The sequence below is a fragment of the Canis aureus genome, chromosome 23 (genome assembly GCF_053574225.1).
Source record: "Canis aureus isolate CA01 chromosome 23, VMU_Caureus_v.1.0, whole genome shotgun sequence".
NCBI classification, from domain to species: Eukaryota; Metazoa; Chordata; class Mammalia; order Carnivora; family Canidae; genus Canis; species Canis aureus.
In genome coordinates this window covers 8686987-8709087 of record NC_135633.1, presented here as the reverse complement: position 1 = coordinate 8709087, position 22101 = coordinate 8686987, and the positions used below count along the sequence as shown (strand labels likewise).

Here is a 22101-nt window from a genome sequence, read left to right as displayed (position 1 = left end):
CCCTTATGATTTCTTTACAGCCAGAAGAAAAATGCCAGTCAGAGGTAAGGAACAGTTTGCTGGGTGGATTTCCTCCTTCCCTGTCATCACTCACTTTACCCCGCTCAACCTGAGGATGGGCTCTTAGAGCAAGTAACTCTGTCCCTTGCCATCTTTAGATTCGCAAACTGCGGCGGGAGCTGGATGCCTCCCAGGAAAAGGTTTCAGCTTTGACCACGCAGCTGACCGCAAATGTGAGTACAGATATGGGGGGGGGGGGTGTAGCCATGGGGGGGGGGTCGTGGGGGGCAGCCTCTGCTGCCTTTGACAGCCGTTATGTCACGGCTGCCTGTCCCCCTCCGCGAGCATGGCTTTAGCATCGTGAGCATGAGCGTCAGCCCTGGCACTTCTCGGCCCTGTGCTTCGGGGAAAATTCCCTAACCTCCGAGCCTGCATTCGCTCATCTGTACGACGGTGGATGGTAACGCTTAGCTCTCTGGGTTGTCATGTGGTCAGTACTGGAACATGTTAAGTGCTCAGCACTGTTCATTTCCCTTTTCTTCCTCTTTCTGAAACTTTTCATCTTAGAGGTTGGGAGTGGGGGAGAGCGAGGCAAAAGAAATCTAAGGCTCCGAATAAATAGCTGACTGTTCTATAATTATAATATACACAATTACGTGTTAAGGAAGTGCTGCCAACCAGCATTCAATTCAACAACTGTTTGAGTGCCAGCTCTGCCCCGGGCACTGTGGGTTCAACAGCAAAGCAAGCCCAGTCCCTGTCATCTTAGTGTTCTTTCTCTGGCACAGCAGAGAGACAAAACAGTTTTGCTATGACATGGTGACCGTTAAGAGAGGGATAAAGGGAGAAGGTTGTGGGAATATGTAAGGAGGAGCACCTCAGTCAGTCTTGTGGTGTGGGGGAGAGGTCAGGAAAGGCCTTCTGGGGGAGGAGGTGACATCTGAGGGATGCTGCGTAGGGGAGGATGCATGAGAAGGGCAGCATTCTAACCACTGTGCAAAAATGTGTTTTTGTGCAAAAGCCCAGGGTGCAGATCTTGGTGCCTTTAGGAACTGTAAGTAGCTCCATGTAATTAGAATCTCCGGCTTGGATGGGGGGAAGAGGCCAGGTTAGAGGGGAAGAGAGGCATCGAAGAAGAACGAGGGGCAGGTCACATCATGCTCACATCACGGAGGCTCTCGGCTCTTAAGGGGAGAGTTTGGGCTTCCCACTGAAGGTAGTGGAGCCCCATCAGTGCCTTTGAAGCAGAGGAGAGGAGGTTCGGTTTGCTCTTCCCGAAGCTTCCTGACCTGACCGTGGTGTGGTTAGATGATTAGGGGGTCAGCATGGAGGTGGAGACTCCTGGTCTGCAAAGGAGGCCTGCGGCAGAGCTGTGAGCCGGTGAGGGCTGAGGCTCCGAAGGCAGAGCCTGAGATTTGCAGAAGGTGTGGAGATGCCCCTGAAGCAAGGCCTCCTGCCGGGAGCGCACGCCGGGCTGAGACCACAGACACTTGCGTGCGAGCCTGTCCGAAAGCAGCCCGCACTACCCCCTTAGCGTCCTGTTCAGATGAAAGGCAACTTCAAAAGGTTGTCTTCCCGGGGCCAGGAAGCTGAGTCAGTGCTCGACTTAATCATTTACCTGGGGGTTTTGCCCAGGTAATTCCTGGCTTAAGCCCGAGTCCACCCAAGGAAACCGTTTCTCTCTAAAGTCCGCACACGGAGTGCCCCGTGCAGCACTTGACCTTAATTACAAGCTCAGTAACTCGTCGTAACTTCTCTCACTGCGATTCATTCTCCTGAGTTCTCTCACATTTCTGGGAGTCTTTGAATTTTTTCCACACCCTCACACATCAGGCCTCTGTATGTTTCATTATCCTTTTTAATTCTCTTTGCTTCTTCTGCCGTCAGTGATGCTATCAAAGAACATCAAAACTTGATGTGAGATCTGAATTTTGAAGCTTAGTTCTTATTTACAAAAAAAAAAAAAGCAAATCCAGAGGAATTCTTCAGTGAGTAGCCTTCATCTGGGTACCATTCGAATCCAAGACCAACCCCAGACCCAATGGGCCAATCTGGATATAATCCAAATGTGAGGTTGACAGCAGCCCCTGTCCCAGGTGATTTAGAGCTACTCCCCCCCCCCCCTTAAGAATTACTGCTGTCAGCTGGTGTCCCTTACTGCTCAGTGCTCAAAAAAATAGTCAAAAAACTTGGGTTAGTTCCTCCAGTGAACTCTTGCTGCCCCAAAGACCTTACAGGGGGGCGTGTGGAACTCTACCCCCTGTTCCAGAGGAGTCAGAGTGAGATTCCCTTACATTATTATTATTCCAAAAGTGTGTTTTGCTCCTCACAAAAGCCACTGAATCCAGTATTGTTTTAAAGTAAATATTTAGTCTCACCACACACCGCAGGCAGTGCTAACGTGTTTTATTGTCTGCCATCTTTCTCACAGGCCAAGCTGTGTTTGTTTTTCTAGGACAAACTACTCAAAGCCACCTTCTCTGGGTGTTTTTATACCATCCGTGTTTGTTTTCCTGGGAATGTGAGAATGGCACTCGGTAAGGAGTCTGTTGTGTGGCTCCGAACGAGGCTCCCAACTGCCTCTCGGCCCGTGTTTTCACAGTTGCTCGTGACCCAGAGTCTGTCCTTTCTCTCGACAGCAAAATGTGAACCTCTGTTTTTTTGTTTTGTTTTGTTTTGTTTCAGAGAAAACATGGCTTCTTGAGTTTGCAAACACACTTCCCCAGTAGCAGTCTTCTTGGGGTCAGGCTTTTGTTTTTAAGTGAATAGAAAGCATGAGTCCCCACAAAGAGAATTCGGGGTGGCAATCAAACAATCAAAGAAAATGAAAATTTGGCCATTTAGATTTGACCTTGGCGTTCCTTTGAAATGCAAGGTTAGCAGTAATTCTCAGCATCCTCCTGCCCTGACCTTGTATCCTTCATGGACTGTGTAAACTGTCTTGAATTGTTTAGCTTTTGTTCTGTCATAGTCTCCCGGGCAAGCTAAACTAAAGCATATCTCTTGATTTTATTATTTTTTAAAGATTTTATTTATTTATTCATGAGAGACACAGAGAGAGGCAGAGACCCAGGCAGAGGGAAAAGCAGGCTCCCTCTGGGGAGGCCGATGTGGGACTCGATCCCAGGACTCTGGGAATATGACCGGAGCCAAAGGCAATTGCTCCACCACTGAGCCACCCAGGTGCCCCCATCTCTTAATTTTAAAATGCAATAGCATTTTCTCAATTTTTTTAAAGATTTTTTTTTAATTTTTATTTATTTATGATAGTCACAGAGAGAGAGAGAGAGAGGCAGAGACACAGGCAGAGGGAGAAGCAGGCTCCATGCACCGGGAGCCCGACGTGGGATTCGATCCCGGGTCTCCAGGATCGCGCCCTGGGCCAAAGGCAGGCGCCAAACCGCTGCGCCACCCAGGGATCCCGCATTTTCTCAATTTTTAATAGGGAGAGGGCACTCCATTAGAAAGAAACTGGCCAGCCCACTTCACATTTCTGTTACAAGCAGTCCTGCTCTGCTGACTCCTGCTGCTGTCGGAAAAAAAAGGCCCAATGGTGAATGCTAGACCTGTTGTATCCTCAACTGTTCCTGTTTGATGAAGTCTAGTGACAGGGGCCTCGGACTCACTTCTCTGAGCTCTCCTCTTTAAATTGAAATGTCTGCTGACCCTCCTCACGACCCAGGCCGATGTCCCACCCATACGCTGGCCGTTACCTCACTTTTGATTCTTCACGGAGTACATCGTCAGTCCTCTTTTCCTCTAAAATGTTCATACCATATGATCAGATCTCACTTCTCCATTCTCCCAAGACATTTCCTTTGCCAGCTCTTCTCCTATACCTGCCCACCTTGTTCCTAGAACCCTCTCTTGGTCTCTCCCCATCTGTGTTCTCATCCTATCTTTCGTCACTTTCCCAATTCCAGACCTCTTCCTTTCCTTCCCCCCTCCCCAAAGTGTCCGTTCACTCCTGTGTTCATAGACCTGCATTCACCAATACTGTTTCACTTACTGCTCACAATAACCCTGGGAGAAAAATGGATATTGCACCCATTTTATAGATGGAGAAACTGCAGTCACGAGGATTAGCTCACTTGTCCCTTCTTTGTTCTTGGTTTTAACCATATTATCAACATCCTCAGTCAACCAACCAGTATAGCACCTGCTGCTCTGTGGAGGAAGGGGGAGGCTTCATGTTAGGACACAGGTTGCATCTTGTCCTCCAAGAGGGTTGCAGAGAAAGGGGCAGACAGGAAAGCATCGCATTGCTCAATTCTAAGATACACGGTTTTTTTTCCCCTACATTTTAAACATTTCTGAAAGTGGGATGCATATTTTGATTGTAATTGGCAGCATCTCTCAAGATGTCTTCGTGCTGTATAAAATAATGGTGCATCTGATGTCGTGTTCTAACAGAGGTATATAAAAGTAGAGAGCGGCCTTGGGGGAAAGTCCTAACTCCCTGGAGGAACAGGGGAAGGTTTCTCCAAGGAGGTAGCAGATGGGCCTTTCAGTGGCTTTTTATTAACCAGGATTATAACAAGCAAAATATGCCAACCACTTTGTTCATCCGTTCTACAAACACGCTCAATATGAGCCTCTGCTGTGAGCTTGGCACTTGGTGAACAAAGCACAGTGGAGCAGAGGAGACAGACGTGAAGCAGCAGTTGTGAGAGCACATGTGTCTCTAAGTGTGATACCAGAGTGCACGTAGACCAGCAGTCCACGTCCTTTTGAGAGTGACCATGAGGGAACCAACCTGTCTGGGGGTGTCATGAAGACGTGAGCTGAGATCTCTATATTTTTTTTTAGATTTTATTTATTTATAAGAGATGCAGAGAGAGGTAGAGACACAAGCAGAGGGAGAAGCAGGCTCCCTCTGGGAAGCCTGATGTGGGACTCGGTCCCAAGACCCCGGGATCACACCCTGAGCAAAGGCAGATGCTCAACCACTGAGCCACCCAGGTGCCCCAAGCCGAGATCTCTTGAGAAGGATGTGTAGAATCAGACAAGGACGTGGGGGTGGGGAAGGGCATTCCAGGCAGAGGGAAAAGCATGTGTAAAGTGGGAAGAAGCACAGGATCTTTAAGGACATGATAAGCTGGAATGACTGGATCCCAACGAGAGGTGGGGAGTGGGGCTCCGGGGCTGAAGAATTAGATGGCTGCTCGCTCACTTGGCCCCCATGAGGGTTTTAGCCTTTAAGACCCAGCGCCCATCCGGCCCTCTTCCCTTGCAAGGTCATGTCACTAAGACTGTGTCTTTCCTCCCCTAGGCTCACCTGGTGGCAGCCTTTGAGCAGAGTCTTGGAAACATGACAATCAGGCTCCAGAGTTTGACCATGACAGCTGAGCAAAAGGTAAAGCGAGAAAGGATGCTTTTCTCCTCCCTGCTTGGAATGAATAACCTCAAAATAATACTCTCTTAAAAAAAAACAAACAAACAAAAAAATAATAATACTCTCTTTTGTTCTAGAGAATGGTATAGATTTTGGTGTGTATGAGCTATTGGAATCAAATCATAAAGAGTTGTACTCTTCTGAGTGCAGATATGACCCAGATCGCAGCAGCACCAGTGACAAACCTCGCAATCCTATTTCCTACTTTTTTTTACATTTAAGATTTTATTTATTTGAGAGAGAGAACGAGCACAGAGCAGAGGGAGAAGCAGGCTCCCCACTGAGCAGGGAGCCTGATGCAGGGCTCGATCCCAAGACCCTGAGATCATGACTTGAGCCTAAGACAGATGCTTAACCAACTGCACCACCCAGACGCCCCCCCCCCCCCATTTCTGCTGCTTTGATGTGCTTCTGTGCCCATTGAAAATTGATCCACCCTAATGTATGGGACAGGGTTTGTGGAACTACTTCGTGCCCTAAGCTCCTGGGCCGAAACTGAATTGTCCTTCATTTGAATTCTGTACAGAATGATTGTAGGATAACCAGTATTTCTTTCTGTTCCTCAGGATTCAGAACTGAATGAGTTAAGAAAAACCATCGAGCTGCTGAAGAAACAGAATGCAGCTGCCCAGGCTGCCATTAATGGGGTCATTAACACGCCGGAGCTCAATTGCAAAGGTAAAGGAAGGAGCAGCCTCCAGACCAATGACCTTCCTGCCCTTAGAGCCGTCCCCCAACAACATGCAGTGCAGCCTCCCTGCCCAGGGGTGCGTGTGTGTGGCAGTCACACAGGGCCTGGGAGGCAAACACTTTTAATCCCTAACTCCAGGCCTCTGGGAAGACCGCTCTCCTGGCTCAGCCTCTTCCCTGATGTATCTCAAAAATGGACGAAAATCTGTTTCTATTGGCAAAGTATCAAAAGTGTTTCACTTCACTTCACTTGTGCCCTTATTACGCTCTGATACGTGGACATGGGCTGAGCTGGAGTGAGCATCCCATGTTTGTCCAGGGAGGAACTTCTGAGTAAATTGCTTTGTGCTCATGCGTCCTAACCTGGGGTGGGAATGGAACCGTGAGGACGAGTTCCCTCCCGCTGTAGCGATATTAACGGTAATGGTAGAAGGCCCAGTGACAGCTAGCGTTTGTGGAACACTCATTGTGTTGTAAGCACGCTGCTCAATGTTGTCGGTTGTTCATGATCTCATTTTCCTCCCACGACAACCTCCTGAGTGTGGTGCTGGTCCTCTCCACAGTGCACTGATGAGAACCCTGAGTTGCAGGGAGGAGATTCCCGTCCAGAGGATGCAGATTAGTAAGATGCAGAAGTGGGACTAGCCGTGGGTCTCTCTGGAACCCATGCTTTTTTTTTTTTTTTTAAGATTTTATTTATTTATTCATGAGAGACACAGAGAGAGAGGCAGAGACACAGGCAGAGGGAGAAGCAGGCTCCATGCAGGGAGCCTGACATGGGACTCAATCCCAGGACCCTGGGATCACACCCTGAGCTGAAGGTGGCACCAAACCACTGAACCACCCGGGCTGCCCTAAACCCCGTGCTCTTAAAGAGTAGGCTGCGCCTTTGTGTGGAAAACCGGCCGCAACCTTTATTTGGCATCACCATTACTTCGGATACCAGGCCCTCTGAAAAGTGATGACCGAGTTGAAATGGGAGGGATGAGCAAGAGCTGGCCAGCCTGAGTAAGCGAAGAGAGCGTTCAAGGAAGAGGGACTAATGCACATTAACACGTTAAGGCTCTGAGATGAGATGGGCTCGGCATTTCCAAGGGGCCAAGAAAGGCTCGTGAGGCAGGAGAGTAGAGAGGACTGGGGCAGGGGCAGCCAGACAACACAGGTGACTGTGCCACAGTCCCCCTAAAACATAATCGGGTGCCTATCTTAGGCTTAAGAGAGCTGGTGTCAGGGTGTAGGAGGAGGTCAGGGAGGGGAGTTCTCTTTCTCAGAGCTTCTTCTGACTTCTGTTTGGTGAAGTGGGTAAAATGGGCCCTCATTTAATTAAGTAAAAAGAGCATACCGTGCACCTGCTCCAGGATCATAAAACCAGCAGCTGAGAGCAGAAGGTGCTGTCCAATAAGAAAGACCTAGGAGTCCTCAGGTGTGTTGGATCCAGGTGTAAGAGTCATTCCCGGGGACAGAGGAACGGGCTCGAGGCCACAGCTGCTGATGTCCTGGCCTGGGTCCCCAGGAAACGGTACCTCCCAGTCTGCAGACCTCCGCATCCGCAGACAGCACTCCTCTGACAGCGTCTCCAGCATCAACAGTGCCACCAGCCACTCCAGTGTGGGCAGCAACATCGAGAGTGATTCCAAGAAAAAGAAGAGAAAGAATTGGGTGAGTGTACATCCAAAGACTTTGGTGGGTGCTAACAGGCCAGAGTCCCCCTCTCCCCAGCCCAGAAGGAGCCCCCAGGCCAGCTCTTAACTCCAGAGCATAGAGCTTTGCGAGTGGATCCAAAGAAGCTTGTGGATCTTTTTCTACCAAATTCAGTGTTGTGCTCAGCCAAACACCAGGACCTAGGAAATTACCACCACCTGATAGCTTTTCTGTTTCATGAGACTTTATGTGACATACTCCTCTTTCATTTCATATATGTGTCATTTCGTCCTCCTCATATGTCAGCCACAAAGTGCCAGGTAATAGAGCCAAGTTACTCTTGAGTGGTTTCTTCTTAGTTATTTGGGGGGGGGGGGGGGGGGGGAGTGGGTATTACTAGTTATCCCATCGTTATCCATGACCCTTATCTGTTTATTTACACAGTTGCCAATGATAGCATGAAACCAATTTTCTTTGAACACTTTTTGACCGTGTCCTATAAGTAAAAGTTTCATCATGTAGATATTAGGTGTTAGTGAAAGGTGTTAAACTGGGGCGTTGTACTTCAAAATGGCAAATTTAATAGACCCAGTCTCCAATGCATTGTTTCTCCACATTTCCATAATCCCAGTGAGCCTCTTGAATTTCTGTACAGTGGTGTCTTGAGCAGTTTTTTTCCTATTTTCCTGGGGATATTACACCCACCCACCCAAGTCTTTTTCAAGTAGGTTCTGTGCCCAATGTGGGACTTGAACTCACAACCCCGAGATCAAGAGTGGCGTGCTGTGCCGACTGAGCCGGCCAGGACCCGCTCCCCGGCACCACCACCACCCACCCTCTCCCTCGAACTTATTTTTAGTTCACTTTGGGCTGAGGATTGACATTTGCTGCTCCCTGTGTTCAGTGCAGGGATATCCTAGGTTGATCTGAAGTGGGCTAGTGCTCAAAGGGCCCCATCCATCAGTGCTGACGACATCGTGTTTTCATAGTAGCTTCAATGTCCTCATCCATTCCATACCCTTCTCCCTCATTTTGTGTTATCTTGGATGGGTGGCGAGGTCTAGCAATAGAGCAGTTGAGGTTGGAGTAATTTCGGTTCCTGATGACTTGCACTGGAAGACCGTAAGGCCAGTTCAGTGTGGCCCTCTCATTATTCTGACCAAGTTTTTCCTTTGTTGCTAATGACTTGCAGTCAACTCATTGGCTATGCCTTAAAGAGCATTAACATATGTTGCTGATTCTAATATACTGTTGGCAAAATATGGTCTGACTTGATTATCAAAGTGATGAGAGAGAATTATTTTGTATGAAAAACAGTGCTTACCCATTTTCTCCAATTCAAGAAATAAAACTTACTTACTTGCATGAAGACAGATCTTGGTTATCGGTAGAATTGGGGAAGATGGATAATTGGCATTCTCAGACGATCCCAAAGCTTACTTCTATCTAATCTTTGTAATCTCCTCTTCTACCTGGCCCTGTACCAGAGGTAGGTGCAAGGATTTAGGTTGATGGTTTATGTGCCAGGTCCTTCTGTTTCTGGAAGTGGAAATAGGATGAAAAGTAGGAAATGGGATCTCAATCAATCAACCACATGTTGGACATGCCATTCCTTATAGATGTAATACTGATGGGTAAAAAAAAAAAAAAAATCCCATTAATTATGTCAGAGTGGCCTGTTTCAAAATTTCTTAATGGCTAAGAAAACCCCCAGGATGTTTTCAGAAGGAAAGAAAGATTTTTACAAAAAAAAGAAATCACTTTTTTTTTAAAAGATTTTATTTATTTATTCATGAGACACACACAGAGAGAAAGAAGCAGAGAACAAAGGCAGAGGGAGAAGCAGGCTCCATGCGGGGATCCTGATGCGGGACTCGATCCCGGGTCTCCAGGATCACGCCCTGGGCCGAAGGCAGGCGCCAAACCGCTGAGCCACCCAGGGATCCCCCAGGAAATCACTTTTTAAAAGGCCTTATCTCAAGACAAAACTTAATTTTTTTGGTCTAGAAAAATATGTGCTTATCACGGCTTTCAGAGAAGACCCTGCACTTTAATTCCTTCTTTCCTCATTAGCATTTGTAGATTTGTCCCATGATTTGGGGAATTTGCCATATCCCAATTCCGTTTTCCCGATATAGTTAATGAATTTCTTACCAGCGCTTACTTTTTGAGTCACAAGTGAGGTGACTGATTCCCTGCTTATTCTATCATCTTGGGTGTAGGCAAGTTCAGCAGGAACTCCTAAGTAGATCTATCAGAGGGCTGTACGGCCGTGTTGGGACTAGTGCAGCAGTGAAGCTATTTTTGCTGCAAATAGAAGACACAGACATACCCCCCTTCCCCTCCAAAAAGTTAAGGGACAGAGAGATGGCTGATAAGAGACACAAGGGTGAGAAGCACAGGAAGGTTGGGGGCAGTCATTTCAGCCAGCCAAAGAAGCTGGAAGAACTCAGATCCTAGGGACTTCCAGAAGCGCTATTCCTTTCCTTTCCTAATTGAAGGAAGATGCTTCTAACGCTCTGGAAGATTCGTGTTCCTCCTGGAAAACTCCTCTGTGTGTGGTGTTTATATATGAGCCATGTCGTGTCTGAAAAGTCCGAGGCTTTCCCTGTCACTGGCTTTCTCTGTTAAAAATTGTCTTTTTTCCTTCCCCTTCCCCATTTTTTTGCTTGCGTTTTCCCTGGCAGGTCAATGAGGTAAGCAAGACCAACGCTAATGTCAGATACCAAGCTAACCCATCCATTGATCTGACTAATCCCCTCTGCATCCGTCACCGTGTCTGAGCACCCTGCTTTGTTGCTGCATAACCTCACCCTCTCGACATCCATCCGCTGAGCCAGGCTCTGTCTTGCTGTTGGCATCTAGCCTCGAAGCAGGAGTAGGCATGGAATGTCACCCACAGGTCCAGTCCTTTGAGCTGTCAGCACCAGATAACTCTTCTTCCCTTACTGCACTGATTCCAGAGAGCTGTTGGGAACCTTTGTCGTTGGTGGGGGGACGGGGGGTTGGTGGGGGGGGAGAATTAATTGCTCTTTTGTCTGCATGTCTCTGTTTTGCCAAGGCCTGAGAGTCGGTTGCAGCCCTGGCCAGGCTGACAGTGTCATGTGTTCAGTTACGCAGCTCCTTCAAGCAAGCCTTTGGGAAGAAGAAGTCCCCCAAGTCTGCATCCTCTCATTCCGACATCGAGGAGATGACAGATTCTTCACTGCCTTCCTCACCAAAGTTACCACACAACGGTTCCACGGGTTCCACTCCACTGCTGAGGGGCTCCCACTCCAACTCCCTGTAAGTCTGTCTGTGTGGGATGCTCACTGGCCAGACGATGCCTTTGGCCCCTAGGAACCCTCCAGGCTAGGTGTCCTGTTAGTATACATCTGCTCCCTGGGGTTTTGTTCATCTTGCTTTCATGGGATTGGGCACGTTCTTCCAATGTTTTAGGACTAGAGAGGTTGAAAGAGAGGAATCTTCCACTGTTGTTCTGGAACATCACTGTGGGTGGCCATGGGCAAGTGCTTAACCTCTCTGTTTCCATTTTTTTACTTGTCAAATTGGGTGTTGGCTACTTATCCTATCCTGAGGATCGGATGAGATAAATGGATGGGAAAGAGCTACAACCATCTTGCTGGGAGAGGATAGCATGATGAGTGTTAACAGTTTTTGCTGACATTCCAGTTCATTTTCGTGACAAGACTTAGGGATTACACTATTCTCTGATCAGAATTTGATGTTGACTCTTTCTCCAAGGTCAGCACTCAGCAACCGGAAGTTTAAAAAATGGAGAAGACTCTGATAATTCTCTTTATCGAAGGGTTCTGTATTTGGTAAAATGATTCATCACCAGGGGCTCCCCTAGTAAATTTTAAAGGAGTCAATTTGTAAAGAGCTCTTCAGGAACACAGCTGCTTCTGTTAAGTCAGACAGGTGTTTGCTCATGTGACATTGGCTTAGGTGCTCTTCTCCTTGGCAACTAAGTACGTAGATGGAAAGAGTCATCTTCTCTTGCCCAGCCAACCTCCCATGATTTCTGTGAGCCCCCCACTGATCATTGCATCATCAGGGGTGTAGGGAGACAGTCATGTGCCTCATCTAAAGAACAGAAAGCCCAGACTGTAGAGGCAGGAGCACCTCAGGAATGGCTTGAGATGGACAGGTGGGGACCCAGGCGTCAGCTAGAGGATGGCACGGCTAGCTCCCTGTAGCAGTGAGAAAGATTGCCCCTGCCCCATAGGACTGAATTCCCTTGGAGACCACCGTATACCAGGCCAAGAGTGAAACAAGAACTGGAGCTCAGGTGGGACAGTTAGTGAGATGGGATGGTGCCCAGAAGAGAGCCAGTGTGGCTGGAGTTGGACAAGACAGAAGGTGGTTGTAAACACCTCAGTTTTGTCACTGGTGAAAATGAGATTAATTACATCTACTTCCCTGGATACTTGTGAGGTCCCTCTCAGATACTGTGCATGAAGGACCTCCTTCCTCTCTTCCTCCTTCAGTCTCAGGAGGCCAAGTGTATGGAGCTGTCCCTAAGTCCACTTAGCCAGCAGGCCATCCTGCTGAAGACAGCAGCCATACACATGTCCCAAGGCTGGCTTGCCAGACGGGTGCGGGCAGTGTGGGCAAGGAGCTTGGCTGGGTCTTTGCAGCCCAGCAGCTGCCTGGACAGCACAGGGGACAGGAAGTGGAAGCCAGGAAACAGCACAGAACCTCAACTTCTCAGCAACCCGTGAAGCATGGCTCTGCTGGGGGCCGCTATTTTACTTCATTAGTTTAATAGCTCCTCTTCTCTCTAGGAGCACTGGTGAGAGGGTGGCCGTGGGGGATGTGTGCTTCCTGTGTGAGCGAGGTGCAAACCAGGGTGGGTGGAATGCTGTGGAGGATGGGCTTGCAGCGCGTCCCTGCGATGCCTGCCCCAGGTCTGTGTTCTTGTGTAAAGAATTAGGTAAATCCCCTAAAGTGTGAGCCCTATTTGACCTGCTGGGTGCCTAAGACGTAAATAGGGGAAAGGTCACCTATGACTCACAACATGCCATCCCACAACATCTCAGTTCCTCTGACCAGGAGAAAAAGGGACTCCTCACTGATTATTTGTGGATTTAAACATTGGCTGTCACAACCCGTGTTCTGTAGAGACCAAAGTCGATGTTAAGCAGTGTCCCACCCCTTAGGATTAGGGATCAGTGGGAACACAACATAGTATAGCTCATTTCACTTCTGAGCTCCTGCTCCTGCTCCATGCCAGGCCCTGGTTACAACCGTGTACGGATGAGGTTCCTATTCTGGTAGACCCTATATGCCCCGGCGAAAGGCAGACATTAAACAAATCCAAATAAACTAGAAAACGATCAGCTAAGGGTTAATGCTCAGAATTAAAATAGTGTGTTGGGATACAGAGTCGCCACCGTGGACGGGGTGGCCAGGAAAGGTGACATGCCAGCTGAGATCTGCATGCTAAGAGAGACCACTGGTTAGTTCTGGTTGGTAACACTGGCTGCTATAACATATGCAGTCCCAGAGCTCAGCGGGTTGACATATGACTGTTTATCTCTGGTTCACACTGAACTCGACACAGATATTCCTCGTCCATCAATCAGCAGGTGACCTGCCATGAAAGGCTCCTTCCACCTTGTGCGCCAGCCATCCCACAGGTCCTGACTCCTCTGCTGAGTACTCTGTGTCTAGCCAGCAGGTGGGGCGGGGGGAGAGGGGAGAGAGTGCAGGAGAGTTTTATGGGTCAGGCCTGGAGGAGACAGTCCGCCAAGTGGGGCCGTCCCACCCACAAGGGAATAAGTGACACGTCTGCACCAGGAGGGAAAGGAAATAGACTGTGGGGAGCAGACAGGCTGGGGGCGTCTGGGAAGGAGGGATGGCTGCCACATGATGGGAAGTAGGAAAGTGGCAGGAAAGGAGGCCATGGAGGTAAGGCCCAGAACATGGGCATCTTTGAAGTCAAAATAAATTTGCATCTGTTTCTATGCGTGATGGGATAGGGTTTTGTTTTTGTTTTGTCTTTAAGATTTCTTTGTTTTAGAGACAGACAGTGCAGGATAGGGGTGGAGGGGGGAGAGGGAGAGAGAGAATCTTGAGCAGACTCCCCTGCTGAGTGCAGAGCCTGACGCGGGGCTCAGTCTCCATCTCACTTGAACCAACATCAAGAGTTGGACGCCTAACCGACTGAGCCCCTCAGGCACCCCATGGAGAGAGGTGTTTTGTTTTACTTTTAGCTTGATTTATTTAAGTAATCTTTGCACCTGATGTGGGGCTCAAACTCATGACCTGAGGATCAAGAGCCACATGCACTACTGACTGAGCCAGCCAGGTGCCCCATCCTTGGAGAGTTTTAGGCAGGAATAGAAGATCATCTGAACTCCTGTTTCACAAAGATCAGTCTCCTTTCTGCAGATAAGGCACTCAGGGGAACAGGAATGGAAGTAAGGCAACCACACAAGAAGCTAAGAGTACCTCCCGCAGCGCCGTCCACCCCACTCTGGCCTGTTTCCTGTCCTTTGAACACTCTATTCACACACCCCCAGGCCTTTGCCCTTTCTGTGCCCTCTGTCCGGTGCACCTTCCCTCAGATGTGCTCTTCCTTCAAGTCCCTGCTCTAGTTCTCACTAATGCCTTGCCTGTGCACTTTGCATAAAATAACACCCCCACCACAGCCCGCACTCCCCATCATCCCCCTTTCCGCTGTTTTATTTTTCACCATGGCACACATCACCACCTGACGTGCAGATTTCCTCAAGTTATTTGTTCTCCGACCCCCCACCCCCACCCCAAAAAAACATCCAGGATAAGCTACATGGAGGTAGATACTGCTGGATTTGCAGACATTCAAATACTAGGTGAAACAAATGGTGACTTATGGTCGTAGTGAGCCCTGGATGGATTTAAGATGTGTTCTAGAAGCACGCTGACAGCACAAGGTGATATAAAGTGTGAGGGAAAGGGAAGAGTAATCCTTGAATATTCCTAGATTTGCAACTTGAGTACCTGAGTATATGGAAGCATTGCTTCTGGAATGGGTGGGAGGGACCGGGTGGTCAGGAAAGGAGGTGACATGCCAGCTGAGATCTGCAGGGCACAGTGGACATCAGGAGCTCTGGCTGGACTATGTTAAGGCCCAGTTTCTCAGGAGACATCCCTGTGGAGATGCCAACCAGCCTGGGACTCCTAGAGACAGAGATCCAGGAGACGTGGGCTCACAGATGGTACTGGGATATGGGAAACTAGAGGATTCTCCGCAGGGTTGAAGAGAGATGGAGAGGAGCCAGAGGGCCAAGGGCTGAGCTCCGGGAGCTCTGAAGAGAAAGGAAGAGCAGCCAGCGAGATGGGAGGAGGTGGGAGGAAATTGGGAGCAGAGAAAAGAAACTGCTGGGAGGGGGGTGGTAGCTGGGCCAAGTGCTGCAGGGCAGCCGGGGAGGATGAGGGAGAGTGGATGAGGCACTTGGCTGAGCAGCATTCCCAGCGGCCATTGCGAGAACGCTCCCTCCAAACCGCTCTCCCCGTAGGGATCGGGTGGGGCCGACTCTGGGCTCCGCTGCCCTTCTCTGACATTCCACAGCATCTGTGCACACTGGAGATGTTTGTTTTGGGTCTGGCTTTCCAGAGGGTGGGCAGAGGGCAAATGCTTCTTTCCAACCTTGAAGGGTTTGTAAGAATGTGCAAATCTAGATGTGAGAAGAAGTTCAAAGAAGTAACCCAAGGCAGAGGAGTCGGGGGCCCAGAAAAGTTCCTACCCTGTGGGCGAAAGGAATGGTGGTGTGGGAAGGCAGTGTTTCCCACCCTCGAGACGTTTGAAATTAGGTATGCCACCAGCCCAGACAGCGGAAATTGGGGAGTAACACGTTAGGGACTGAGTAGCAGAAAACCTCCATCAGGTTGCCTCAATAAGTAGCCCACGAAGCGGATGAGCACGTATTGAGTGCCTGCTGGATACAGTTCAGGCGCATGAGCTCTAGAGTTAAGTACACCCTCCCCCCCCCCCCCTCCCAGGTTCTGTCCTTATTATTTTCTTTCTTTCTTTTTTTTAATGATGGGCATGTTCATCTCTGTTGGACTCAGCCTCCCCCCTTTTATTTTTTATTTTTTTAATTTTTTTTAAAGATTTTATTTATTCATTCATGAGAGAGGCAGAGACACAGGCAGAGGGAGAAGCAGGCATCATACAGAGAGCCTGACGTGGGACTCGATCCAGGGTCCCCAGGATCACGCTCTGGGCTACAGGCGGTGCCAAACCACTGCGCCACCGGGGCTGCCCAGCCTCCCCCCTTTTAAAAGGAGATAATTACATCACATCTCCGTGGAGTTAGTAGTGGATGGAGTAAATTACTAGTAAGGTTCAGATGCCTGGCGCAGTCGTCCGTGTAGGCAGTCAGCATTTGCTGAGCACCTGTTATGTGCCGATCAGTGTGATCAGGCTCCAGAAATGATGCAGAGAACCCGGGTCCCGGAGCAGCCGGCAGCCATGCAGGAGACCTGAAGAAGACAACCGAACCCTAGTGCAGAAGGAACCAAGGGAAAGGTGCTGCCTTGAGCACTAGGAATAGAGACTAAAACTTAGCCGGGCCTGCTGCAGAGGAACTTGATTTTCGGGAAACCTGGCTGGCTCAGTCAGTGGAGCATGTGGCTCTTGATCTTGGGGTTGTGGGTTCAAGCCCCACACTGGGTGTCAAGATTGCTGGAAAATTAAATCTTAACTTGATTTTCAACGTCATCTTTGTGTTGGGTAGGACATCCCTCCCGTGTGACCTTGCGGTTGTGTGTTCCTGAGAACGGGGCTATTTTGGGGGGAGCACAGTACTCCTGGAGGACTTACTCTCAACACAGACTTTATTAGTTTGCTTCTCTATGTAAAGTCACTGGCCAAGCTCTGCGAGGTCACCCGTGTGATATATCCCACAAAGTGGGTGCTCAGGAAGTCTTGTGTCTCTTTGATTGCAAAAGCTCTCTGGGGAAAAGGTACAGACCATGTGAAGGTGACTGGGGCAAAACGTCTGCCCCAGAGGGCCCGATACAGCAGACTGATGGTGTGAATCCAAGCTAACTAGTCCCTGCAATGAATTGGAGCCTTCGAGGTCTGTGCAGGGCATGGTTTAGCAAAGACTGGAGTGTCACGATGGAATTTTGTTCAGACTTTACACTCCACTTAAGCCAGGAAACCATACTCCTCTCTCAAAAAGAAACCAGTGTTTGCGAGCCCCCACTGCAAACCTTGCAGACCAGAAAAGGCTTGACCAGGTAGCTAACCCTACAAACCACAGGCTAGTCAAAGCACAGAGAGAGGAGGGCCAAGGGAGGAGGATCTGAATTCTCAAGACATTTTCTAGCCTCTTATCCCAGATCTGTTAGCCTCAGTTTGCCCTAGGCATAGAGTGGAGATACTCAGAAGATTTTCAGGAATTTGTTAAAGGGTTTTGGAAGATTTTGTAGCTGAGACATTTCCTTGGCTGCCAACAACTTTTAAAAAATGGAGGTAGCTTTCTACTCTGTGCATCTCTTGAAGCCATTCAGGGGCAGGTCGAGAAAATCACAACGAAACGATTTGGCCACTCGGGTGTTAAATTTTTCTTCTAGTCCTTTCTGCCCCCAAAATACAATTACATCTCTTTTAACAATTATAAATGGTTTCCCTCTGGCAGTGAACATTTCCACACCCTCAACCAGTTTTACAGGTCAGGCTTTTCTTGGCCTCAAATCTAGGGCTTGGTGTTGGAAGAGTGGGCTGCGCGATTATTTCTGCAGAGACCACGTGCTCACCATGTCGTTCGGAGATAATCAGCTTCAGCTTTGTAACTTTATGAACGTGGGTTTTTTTTTTTCTTTTTCATTTTTTCTATCTTCAGTCCAAGAAATGTCAAACCTGCTTATTCTGGATCACCCCTGACACCAGATCCAATGATCTTTGAAATCAACAGACTTTTTTTTTTTTTTTTTTTTAAGAAAGTCCTCTTGTCTAACATGGCAATTCATCATGACTTTGATGATCTTCCACTTAGTGCTGACTCGCCAGGTATCTGAACAGCAAAACTAACTGATCACCTAAGGAACCCAGCCTAGAGGGGCCACCTCTTAAGACAAAGATCTGACATGCGGCTGGAGAGGTAGACACTGAGCCACCCTGTTGTACAATTTTCACATAAATCTGTGACTTTGTCATATCACCCTGTCCGCTCTCTTATGATCTGACATGTTTCTCTTTTTTGCCATGAGCTTATTAAGCAGTGTGGGCAGGTAGGGGAAGGAAAGAATGTTGCTTTTTTAAGACACTTTTAAAAGATTGAGTTATAGGGGTAGCCTGGGTGACTCAGTCGGTTAAGCATCTGCCTTCAGCTCGGGTCATGATCCCGAGGTCCTGGGATCGAGCCTCACATGGGGCTCCCTGTTCAGCAGGAAGTCTGCTTCTCCCTCTACCTCTGACCCTCCCCACCCTCAGCTCATGCTCTCTCTCTCTCTCTCTTAAATAAACAATTTTTTTTTTTAAGATTTTGTTTTTTCATGAGAGACGCAGAGAGAAAGGTAGAGACATGGCAGAGAGAGAAGTAGGTTCCCTGCAGGACTCGATCCCAGGACCCAGGCATCACAACCTGAGCCGAAGGCAGATGCTCAACCACTGAGCCACCCAGGCACCCAATAAATAAAATCTTAAAAAAAAAAAAAAAAAAAAAAAAGAAAGAAAGAAATGAGGTTTAGAATGTGACCAAAAATAAATAACCTCTTCCACCCAAATCTTTCAGTTACCTTCACTTTTGGGCAAATAAAAATCACCCCTCAGCTGTCTGACCTTAGAGTGTCTAATCTTTAAAACAGACAGTTGACCTTCCTTCCCTGAGTGGGTTTAGCTCTCAAGGGCCATGCGGTGTCCCCATAGAGGCCCAGCTGTGTACACATTGGGACCGAAGGGGCGGTTTTAAACCCGGAAGGTTCCCGCTGTCTTTTGCCGGCTCCTGTTTATCCCAGATTATTGGAATTTGGCTGAGGGGCACGCCAAAGCCACCCTGATTGCCAGCGCGCTGCAAAGAGCATAGAGAAGCAACACAGTCTGGATTTCGGGGGCCTTGGCATTGGCGCCCCGGGAGGCGCTGGCCGGCTGCTCAGACAGGGTGACAGGCGCACAAACCTGCCAGGGGACGCGGGGGACACAGGCTGGCGGCCAGGGAGGCCTGAAGCCACGAGCTCCGAGCTGGTCTCCTCAGCAGCGCCTCTCCCCGCAGCATCTCCGAGTGCATCGACAGTGAGGCCGAGACGGTCATGCAGCTCCGGAACGAGCTGAGGGACAAGGAGATGAAGCTGACCGACATCCGCCTGGAAGCGCTCAGCTCCGCGCACCAGCTCGACCAGCTGCGGGAGGCCATGAACAGGATGCAGGTGAGCCCGGGCCCCCCCTTGCTCGCAGCTCCCCGCTCTCCTCTGGTCCTTCGTTTTCCTCTTGCTTTTCCAAAAGGAGCAAGGCTCCTTCTCTTTCCGTGCCCTCCCAGGTATTGCCCAAGCCTCTCCGCCTCTGACTTCCCGGGGCCCTGCCATCGCCTCCTGCGAGCAGCAGTCTCCTTCGCCTGGCCCTTGAGGCCTCCCAGTTTCACCTCCCAGACTCATCAGTCAGAGGGAGCCCCTCACTGCTCCCTTTGCACCAGGAATTTCTGTTTCCTAACGTTCCCTCCGAGGGGATGACCTGCCCAGCCGAATCAGACCCTTCCCCCAGGGTTAGCCTCACCTTCTGCAAAGCTTTTCCAGATCCCGCCTCTGGAAGAGTTAGTGCTCTCAACTGAATTCCTCTAGATGTGTTCTCACAGCCCCTCACCTTCCACCCTGGATTGGAAGGCATCTGCATCTTCTGGCTATTTCTTTCTTTTTTCATTTTTCATTTTTCTTTTTCTTTTTTTTTTTTTTGCATCCCTTTCTCTGGAGGTAGTCCCAGGGCTTTGCACATGGTAGGTCTTCCCTAAATATCTGTAAGGATGAAAGAGCCCTGTGGGCCCTGCCAAATGGGTCCTCGCTGGAGAACCAGCATTTCCCAAAGGAAGTGCCACAGAACACATGTTCCACGAGAGGCTCTGTGGAGGGAGAGCTCCTGGATCACCACTGTTTAGGAAGGCTCTGCACTCTGTGCCCCCTGCAAGGCCCACAAGGCAGAGCAGTTCTTAAGGGCTCTAAGTCTTGCAGGAATGAAACCCGTCAAGCCCAGAGTCTCTCAAACTCCTTGAATGCTAAGGCTCTTTTTCAGCTAAGACTCAGGCAGCAGGCTGTGGGAAACATTGCTGAGGTCTTTCCGAAGGCCAGCTCTCCAAAACGATGGCCCTCGCCCTGCCGGACAGGTCTCGTATGCACCCAAGAGCAGCAAGCACGGCCAAAGCTCTCCGATGGTGTGACTGACCGGGCCTCGGCTGGGATACCCAACTTGATGGCGGTGGGGGGCTCTCTGGTCCCTCCTGCGGTAAACACCTGTTCGCGTTACATCCACCTAGTAAGGGAGCCTCTCCCTTCCTCTTTGCAGAGTGAAATAGAGAAGCTGAAAGCCGAGAATGACCGGCTGAAGTCAGAGTCTCAAGGCAGTGGCTGCAGCCGGGCACCCTCCCAGGTGTCCCTCTCTGCCTCCCCTAGGCAGTCCATGGGCCTCTCGCAGCACAGCTTGAACCTCACCGAGTCAACCAGCCTGGGTGAGTGGCATCACCGGGCTGGGCGCAGGTCAGGGCCTGCAGCGGGCTCTCCAGTCTCCAAGCACGAGCCCCGAGATAAGCAGATGAACAGATCAAACGGAGAGGCAACAGGCGTGCGTGCACGTGGGGTGCGTGTGTGTCTGGGTGTGCGTCTGCTACCGACATGAGCTCAGCCGTTAGACTGCTGTCATGCTTTGCTCCAGTGCCCCCACTTCTCCGGGCCATGAGCTTGGATCCTCTTGTCCACCTTGCTGAGTTCTGTTTGGTCCATTTTTAAGAGGCTGACCTGCAAGCTGAATGCTGCATAGAAACCCCACAGCAGCGGGTCCCAGTTGGGGCGGTGGCTCGCTCTGTGGTCTTCCTGCCTTCGGGACGGAGTCCAGGCCAGCACAGTAATGAGCGAACACGGTCTAGGTTTTCTTTGTAAGCATATCGAGGCCGACGCTTTGATTTCTTATCCATGATGCCGCGTTGCTGTCGTTTTGGTTGAGCCTCTGCCTCGCACTTCCATTTGGCAAGGGACATCGTCAGCCTGCTGGTTCTTGGTCGGTCCACCATCGGTTTCTGTGGTTGCATTCTCCATTCTGCCCTCTGCCCTTCCCCTACCCGCCCCCCCCACACCCCGACACCTGGTTTGTCCCGCTGCCGTGCCAGCAAGCAGCGGGGGTGTCAGGAAGCCGGCTTTGCTGTCCCCATGTGCCTAAGGCTGTTGATGTTTTCCATTCGCAGACATGTTGCTGGATGACACTGGTGAATGCTCGGCTCGGAAGGAAGGAGGCAGGCATGTTAAGATAGTTGTCAGCTTTCAGGAGGAAATGAAGTGGAAGGAGGTTAGTTGGATGCCTTTCCCTGCTCTGCGTGTCCCCTCTGCAGGTAGAACTGCCTAGCGTAGCGATGTCATCGTCAGACCGAGTCACCTGAGCGCCCGAGGTGATTCGGGGGTTCTCCTAACGCTTCCCTTAACTCCCCGTCATCCCCGGCAGCGTTTGACACGACGAGAGTGACCAGATGACCCTCCCTCCCTCTTGCATTTGGAAAGTCTAATAAAGTACTAAAAATATCCCCATGCTGCGCTTTCGCGGAACTAAGCGCTAACCTCCGTCAGGAATGGCTTTTCTGAATCTAACGTGTTGCAAAAGCACTTCGCACAGAAGCAAGCTGCCCCAATTCAGCCGACCAGGAGCACCAGTTTTGTCCAGTGTTCAGAGGCCGCCGACGAGGTGGGAGGCCGAGGGGACCAGGCCCCGCGGGTGGCTAAGGGGAAGCATCCTGGCGGGGCTTCCTGACTCCCCGAGACTGAGGAATCTTGAGTTTTCTGTGTCGTTCCTGTTCCCTGCTGGGGTCTAGGAAGGTCACGCCACACCCACCCCAGGGGCTTTTTTGGGGTAGGGGGTTGGCACAATCTTAAGTCATTGATTAAATCCACCTGATGCTGTAGTGACCCTCTCTCAGAGAAGCGGGGAAAGACTTCCCGAGTCGTTACTTCAAGTCCCCTTCAGTCTCTTGTTTGTTGTTTCCCAGCATCCGTGCCGACCCGCTGCCTGTGGTCTAGGAGTCCCGGGGGGACCCGCAGTGCCCACCGCAACGGAGCATCTACAGCCAGACTCTTGGCAGGAGGATTCCACAGTAGGGCTGGCTCTCTCTTCTTGTCGAAGGGGGTAGACCCAGGTTTTGGAGCCGCCCATGATTTCCTCCTCATCTAGCCTAAAAATATATATATATTTTTAT

At 49.9% G+C, this 22101-nt stretch overlaps 1 protein-coding gene across 7 annotated transcripts in view; it reads left to right on the top strand.

Annotated features, from left to right (window-relative positions):
• NAV2 (neuron navigator 2) overlaps nt 1-22101 on the top strand; it is a 726136-nt gene that overhangs the window by 678124 nt on the left and 25911 nt on the right. For all 7 annotated transcript variants that reach the window (XM_077866218.1, XM_077866214.1, XM_077866215.1 and 4 more), the window contains 9 exons: nt 21-44; nt 159-233; nt 5273-5356; nt 5962-6073; nt 7599-7744; nt 10839-11011; nt 18934-19087; nt 20211-20373; nt 21103-21203. In XM_077866218.1, coding sequence (XP_077722344.1) covers nt 21-44; nt 159-233; nt 5273-5356; nt 5962-6073; nt 7599-7744; nt 10839-11011; nt 18934-19087; nt 20211-20373; nt 21103-21203 — 1032 coding nt within the window. The remainder of the gene's footprint in view (nt 1-20; nt 45-158; nt 234-5272; nt 5357-5961; nt 6074-7598; nt 7745-10838; nt 11012-18933; nt 19088-20210; nt 20374-21102; nt 21204-22101) is intronic.